Here is a 7,346-nt window from a genome sequence, read left to right as displayed (position 1 = left end):
AACTTTAAGTTTATCGGGAAGAAACCAATTAAATACACAATACAAATATATACAATTCAGTATCAAATTGAGTATCAAATGATACTCAGTATCAAATGATATACATCATTGTCTGTCTCTTGAAGCAAAAAGAAAGAAAGAAAGAAAGAAAGAAAGAAAGAAAGAAAGAAAGAAAGAAAGAAAGAAAGAAAGAAAGAAAGAAAGAAAGAAAGAAAGAAAGCCACAGACTGATATGTGTTCAAAGAAAAGAAAGGACAGAAAGCTATGGAAGAACATGACAGCTCACATGCCAGTCTCAGTGAGAAGGTTTCAGGATTCAAGTGATTCCAGGCAAAATACCAAAAGTAATTTGGCTTCTTTAAAACTTAAGCAACCCCTCTTGCAACCCCACAGTTTGTGCTTATGGGCTGATCAGTAAAGTCAAGAGAGATGTTCCCAGCGCCTTTCATGGGATTTACTGCTTGATCTCAGTGAACAACAAAGCATCTCTGAAAACAAAACAATCCCCTGCAACCCTATGTGAGTTTTACTGGAAGGAAGCTCTACTCTTGCTTCTGAATAAACAGGCACAGGATTGCACTGAATGTGGATAATTTTCTTGAATCGGATAGTCCTGTTCATACTGAACTTAGGTCTGAAGGTTTAAATCGGCAGTAGAAAGTTTAAACTTCTTGCCTCCTCCTCTGTGCCGGTTCACTTTTTATGCTATGTTTTCCCAGACTTCGTCCCAAGCTTTAATAGCAAGAGACATGTTCCCAAGCTATTTTAACTCCAAAAATTCAGAGAGGCATTTTGGCAGCATTTCTGTTCTCATACTTGCAAAACCAATCCAAACACTGATGTTCTTGTTAAATGCAATGCATAATGGAAGGAATCACCCTGTGCATCAGTGTTGCATCCTTTATGAAAAACGGGGCAGCAGTACAATGAGAAATGCATAGGCATTTGTCTTTTTAACACACGTGCATCCAGAGAGAGAGAGAGAGAGAGAGAGAGAGAGAGAGAGAGAGAGAGAGGGCTCAATTCAGACATCACACCAAGCAATGGTTATTTAAGAAGTCAAACTGCACATTAGCATGGTGTCTGATCTGACATGCCACAGTCTGCAATCAACCAGCAAACGAGAATTAGAAATCATGGTTTGAAGTTTGTCTCTGGAGGACCCTACTCTGTAGAAACTAGAGGGCTGAGTGGTGGAAAACAAAAACAGACAATCAGCAGGTCTAAACCATAGTGTGCTTGCATGTTTTGAAGCTCTAACCATGGTTTGAATTCCAAATCATGTTTGGACGTGTTGTCCTAATTGACCCCAGTCATGAAACTGAAACAAAATAATACATAGCAATGCATGCATCACATGCAAGATGAAAAATGTAAACCTAGCCTGATCTACATCTGCTTTTTAGAATTAAAAGCCAAACTATAGAGCCACTCTTCATTTCACTGAGTTTGCTCAAAAAAAGTACCAGTACAATGAAAGACTCTTGAATGGTCTCATCAATTGGAAACACAGTCTCTGAGGATATAAATAGATGCACTGGGATTTCCTTTATCAGTGCTTACACCACTTTGGATCCCCAAAGGCAAATTCTGCTCAAACTCACTGCACAAAACTACTAATCACCCTCCAAACAGCTGCACATACAGTTAAGAATTCTTCAAGTTGTTCTTAGCCCTTTGTTGAAGCTACAGTTGTCCTATATTGCATTGCACAATTTCTGCCCTTGATGACCACAGTTCCATTGCAAACGGTTGTTTTTTTCCTTGTAACTTTCCAGAAAGTCACTTTTCATCTTAGAACTCCTTCAAAGAATTATGCAATATCCTGGGGTCAAATATTCAATTTCTTTGAGACTGGTTGAAACACAGGTGATTCATGAAGAGTCACTTATATCTTGCAACTCTTTCCCATAAACTTCTGAAGAACCTGCAGAACGTGGTCTGCAAACCAATTATTTGCTTGGGGAGGTCTATTCTTAGTAACAAAGGCATCCCATTATGCAGAAAAATGGCCTGTACAGTTACAGTGTGTTTGATGCCTCTTTTTCCTGTTTCCAACAGGCCACCCTTACCCCTGATGGTAGATGATCAAGACAGGAGGCAACATAGGGACTTGATAGTTGCCTTTAGTTCTACTTTTTTCCAAAGATGCTGCATCTCCAGTGCCTGCATGCAAGTGCTAGGAGTTTTGGTGGATGCTTTCGGAAGAGCCTTCGCTGCTGTCATTCAGCAAGCCTCCTTCAGCTGTTTCCCCCACATCCGCATCAGGCACTTCCTCTTCGATAGTGAGGTGAACATCAGTCAGAGAAGACTCGCTCACGCTGCTGCCTTCCATGGAGCAAAGGGTGCAGGAGAGAGCCGGGGCCATGCTCTCTTGCAGCATGCTGAACATCATTGGAATCTGGAAGGACTTCAATCCTGAGACAGTTGGCAGGGTCTTGACGGCTTGTCCCCACTCTCTCTCCTCATCTTTGTAGAGCAGCAGCAAGCTGGAGTCTTTATCTCTCCTCTTACACTTCATGTAGCCCAGCATTATTCCCATTAGAAAGATACCGTAGAAGGACATAACAATCAGGACGTAGAAGTATTCGTTCCCATTGCCCTTCTCCCAAGTGGAAGCCTCAGGGTTAGAACTTACAACAGCGGGTATAGGGTGGGTTATATTTGGATGGTCCATCCTGAACATCAAAGCTCTTCAGGGAAACACTGGAGTCTGGAAGAGAAAATACATCTAGATAGGACAACCAGAAAACCAATCTCAAATATGCAAAACCAATGGAAGAGATCGTCATGCACATTCTTACGCTCTAATATTCTGGAAAGTAAAATTAGTTAGACATATTTAAGAAAGGAGGTTTTCAATGGACTAATCACAATGATCCTTTCGCCATGTGTCAGAAGACTGAAGCTCAGTGATAGACCACATGTTTTGCGTTTAGAAGCCCCAAGTTTGACCACTCATGTTGCCATATAGGGCTAGAAAAGTCAAGAGTGTGAACTGGCAAGTCTCTAGCCATGAACTCACAGGGTGACCTTAGGCAATCTGCTGTTCTTGCTGCCTCCATCACACATCTGTGGTAGGGAGATAATAAAACTGGCCTAAGTTAATAGCTTGTAACAAGAGTTACTGAGAATAATGTGCTAATTAACGTGAAAGCTGAAAATGCACTAAATATTATTATCCAGGTCTATAGCACTATCCCTTTGCCACTGAGCATATGTAGATCATCACAAACTGAAGTTTCTTTTGGGGCAATGCTTCCTTTTCTTGTCTAAAGATAATGCAGACTAGGCAACACTGCAGAGGAAGTACATGAGCACGATTTAACAAAGGACGAAAAGCAATTCTAAAGTACAAGAAATGCATACGTGTTTGGAAGCAGACAGCTAGGGAAAAGGGCTTACTATCAGCCCTGGTCATTGAACTGAAGCTTCTTGAATTTGTATAGCTTCTAGTGTTGTAGTAAAGAAAGTAATAATAGGGAGGTGTTATTAGATCCAATGCAATGAAGCAAAGAAAAAGAAATTGGAACAACTTACGTGAGCCTGCAAATAATTTGGTGCTTCCCAAGCCTCGCAAGAAATCAGCTCATCGACCAGAGTGCAGAGCTCTGAAAACTTTCTCCCACTGCTGCCAGAATTAATAGCCTGTCCGTGAAGCAAAGTTTCATCACATGACTGAGAGTTTACAATAGTTTCATGCTGGAGTCAACAAAAGACCTCAGAAGCCAGCAGTTTCACTGGCTGAATTCCCCACGCTTGGTAAGATGAAAAGGGGTGGGAAATCTGTGTAACTCTTTCCTAAACAAAGACCTGTGCCAGAGGGTTGAAGCAGAAGTGCTCCTCAAGCACTCACACTCCAATGATGAACTGTGTTTTTCCTTGTACAGTAAGGTGTTTTGTTTATATAGGAATCTGTCTCGCTGATGGCTTGGGCAGATTTACCAGGCAATGCAGGAGCCAGAACAATCACCAGAAAACCCCTTTCATGGCCATGCGCAAGTACTACTTTCTGCCCAGAGCTTTTGCAAGCTGACTTTCCAGTGGTGTCTTTTGATGGTTACTAAGGTAGTCTTGGAACAATTTGGGAAATCTACACCTCTGCCCATGCTTTATTCAGGTTGTGGAGATGGCCGAGATGGTTAAGCTCCCAGACAATATCTAGTGGCAAAAGAAGCACATTCTCTGGTTTAGATGAGAAATAGACCCATTTCTACTTGTTTTGAAAGCACATCCATGTGTAATGAAGACACCAGGAAATGTTTTTCTCCTATTAAACACACTAATTGTATATTTTTAAAAACTTGGCAACATTCCCAGGGATCTATGGGACATCAGACAGCAGCACACTGTAATTCCAGATCAGCGAACATCTTCGAGATGGCCAGAACTGTGACTTTTGTGAGCATTCCTCACATCATGGCTTTCTGTTTTTGAACACCGTGCACAGCTTTGCCTTGCTAACTGAAATGAGACCCATTTATTTCAATTTTATCTACTGCTCCCCAGTAAGCATGCATTGAATTATCATCTTATAATACCTAACTGTCTTCCTCTTTGAGGGTAAATGTAACCTGGGGCAAGCTGCCCCTGAACATAAGAAGATAAGAACATAAGAACAGCCCCACTGGATCAGGCCATAGGCCCATCTAGTCCAGCTTCCTGTATCTCACAGCGGCCCACCCTGGAAGGCTGCAACACACTGTGAATGGTACACTTTGCTGACTGCCGCCTAGGATCACAAATTATAGGCAGATTGCAGATTACAAATTGGGATTACAGTGACAATCAAACATGAATGCCACTGGAGTTGCATTTTGTTTGCTTCCGACAGTGGTCTCTCTTTTTAGCCTGGCTTAACTGCTGTCATAGGTCTGAGTTTGTTTACTTGTTTGTGTTTTACAAACTTTTTCACCTGGTCTTATAAATGGCTCAGTTCATGCCATAGACAAACCCACTTGCTCAGAGTGGGTTATCAGAGAATCCACTCAAAAATTATCAGACAATGAATTGAACCAGAATAGGCAAAGATGTGATTTGGACAAAGGTTAATGAATGGATCTAATATGACATATGCAAATGTTGCAAACATAATAACATAAGAAGAGCCCAGCTGGATCAGGCCAAAGGCCCATCTAATCCAGCTTCTTGTATCTTACAGTGGTCCACCAGATGGGCGTACACAAGACAACAAGACACCTGCATCCTGGTGCCATCCCTTGCATTTGGCATTCTGAGGTAACCTACTTCCAATATCAGGAGGTTGCACATACGCATCATGGCTTGTAACCCGTGATGGACTTTTCCTCCAGAAATTTGTCCAATCCCCTTTTAAAGGCATCTAGGCCAGATGCCATCACCACATCCTGTGGCAAGGAGTTCCATAGACCAAAAAATCAACAGGCTTTGTCTCTGTGTTCTTAAGAATAGTTATGCCAATAGCGGCGTCCTTGAGAACTGCCATTTGCAGAGATGCACGAGTATTCACTATTTCTGGCTGCAGCCTGAGAAAGGATGACTCATGCTGCAGATGCTTTCTAAGGAAGCATCCCCCTCCACGCCTTCCCAAGAGGACAGTTCCACGTGGGGGGGGGGCAGGGAATGGCACATTTTCTCCATCTTGACACAAGAAGTATGCCACAGATTTGAATGCTGCAGGGAATTGAGTTTATTACAAGCACCAAGCACAGTGTCCTGTTTGCCTAGTCCCTTGACCTTTCATACCTCACTGTTATGAGTTAACCTCTCTGGGGTTTGCTTCTGGATGCCTCTTAAATCGAGCCCTTCCTTGCTAGGGGGCTGGAATGCCCAGGAGAAAAGGGCATGCCCACCAGGCAATATGCCTCAAAGTGGAGGTGAGAGGCTTGATAACTTTAAGAGGTGGGTGGGTAATTCTGCATTCTTCCCTAGACTGGGGAATGTGTCACCTGTGGCTTGTAGGGTGTCTAGGTGTCTCCTTTCCAGGTTGCTCCTTTCTTCCTGCCCCCTCCATCTCAGTTTCCTTTCTCTCCTCTTACACCAGCTGCTGTCTTGTTCCTTGTCCTCCCCATCCATCTGTGTTTCCCCTTTTCTACTTGCTTCTTGGGTACCTCCCTCCAACCTCCTGGCTCTCCCTCTGCTCCTCCCTGCCATGCTTCTTTTGCTATGTTTCTTCACTCCATTCTGATCAAGCCCTTCTCTTCTGCCTTCGCTCTTCCCCCTGCTGCCTGCTTCTCACTACCTTTTAGGCTCTCACCCTCACCCTGCTCCACTCCCTCCCAATTAACTTCCCTGGCCAACTACAGTCACAACTGGCTCTGAGACACCCAGAGATACATCATCCCACCTTGAATGGGGGACCCACCTGAAATTGGTTCGTGACCCACCTAGTGGGTCCTGACCCACCGTTTGAGAAACACCGGCCTAGAGAATGCTTTGCCAGTCTACACAAGATGGGTTGGTGCTATAATTGCATTTTAAATATTTAAAAAAATTCCCCAAAAAGGGATGTAAATCAAAGAGCAGGGTGACATAAGAAAACACCAGAATTCAGCAGGCTGGCAATGATTTCATTTGGGTTTGTGGCAATCCTAGGCTAAACAGCTAGTATGGAAGCAACTCAAAAATCCATCTCGCCCATCATTCTGCAGTCAACAGTGAGTGGTCTGGAGGTGGAAACGGTTCTTTATAGAAAAGTGTTTAAGTGGTGGTATTATTTTCTGCTCCACTTTTCACATAGTTTGCTTTACACGTTTTATAATTTTTGCTATCTACTGCTCCAGAAGATTGAATTAGACAAAGCAGAAATTAAAGTTTAAAAATAATTAAATCCGGATGGTAATTTGGCAGATGTTCATGTATATTCTATTTTCACAGAGAAAGCCTAACTGCTCCCTGCCTGTCATACCACTGTCTTCCTTCCTATTTACTGAAATTGCACATCACATAATCCATCCCATAAGCAAACAAAGTGATCTGGGGCTGTGAAAATAGTCCTAAATCAACCATGCTCTGCTTGTATGACATAAATGTCAACCCTACTGAATAGCTTTCGGAGATGTTTATGTGAAAAGACATTTCAGGTTCTCACTGGGTTTTGAAGAATCCCCTGTGAGGAGGTCTGAATGTTTTCTGGTCATAACGTGGCTCTCTCTTTAAAGGTTAAATAAGCATGTAATTACAGAATCAAAAACTTTGTATCCCCTACTTTTTTTAATGTAGAGATCTAAGGACGAGAATCATGGGCTTTCTTTCTTCTCATCTCTCAAAACCAATGTGGCTTTGTTCGTAGGATGTTGATTTAATCCCTTCATCACACATTCCCATACATCAGCCCAGGAGTTGTTGATGTTGGATTAATATCCACT

General features: G+C 42.6%; 1 protein-coding gene across 1 annotated transcript; it reads right to left on the bottom strand.

The window, feature by feature from the left end:
• Positions 1–238: 238 nt before the first annotated feature.
• Positions 239–3,613, bottom strand: KCNE4 (potassium voltage-gated channel subfamily E regulatory subunit 4). The gene is made up of 2 exons (XM_066621887.1): positions 3,541–3,613; positions 239–2,713 (listed from the first exon to the last, which is right to left on the bottom strand). The coding sequence occupies exon 2, from the start codon at positions 2,684–2,686 to the stop codon at positions 2,180–2,182; it is 507 nt and encodes a 168-aa protein (XP_066477984.1). The 5' UTR covers positions 2,687–2,713; positions 3,541–3,613; the 3' UTR covers positions 239–2,179.
• Positions 3,614–7,346: the final 3,733 nt, after the last annotated feature.

The sequence above is a fragment of the Tiliqua scincoides genome, chromosome 3, assembly GCF_035046505.1.
Source record: "Tiliqua scincoides isolate rTilSci1 chromosome 3, rTilSci1.hap2, whole genome shotgun sequence".
NCBI lineage: Eukaryota > Metazoa > Chordata > Lepidosauria > Squamata > Scincidae > Tiliqua > Tiliqua scincoides.
The sequence above is the reverse complement of the archived record's forward strand: the minus strand, read 5'-3'. Positions and strand labels throughout refer to the sequence as shown.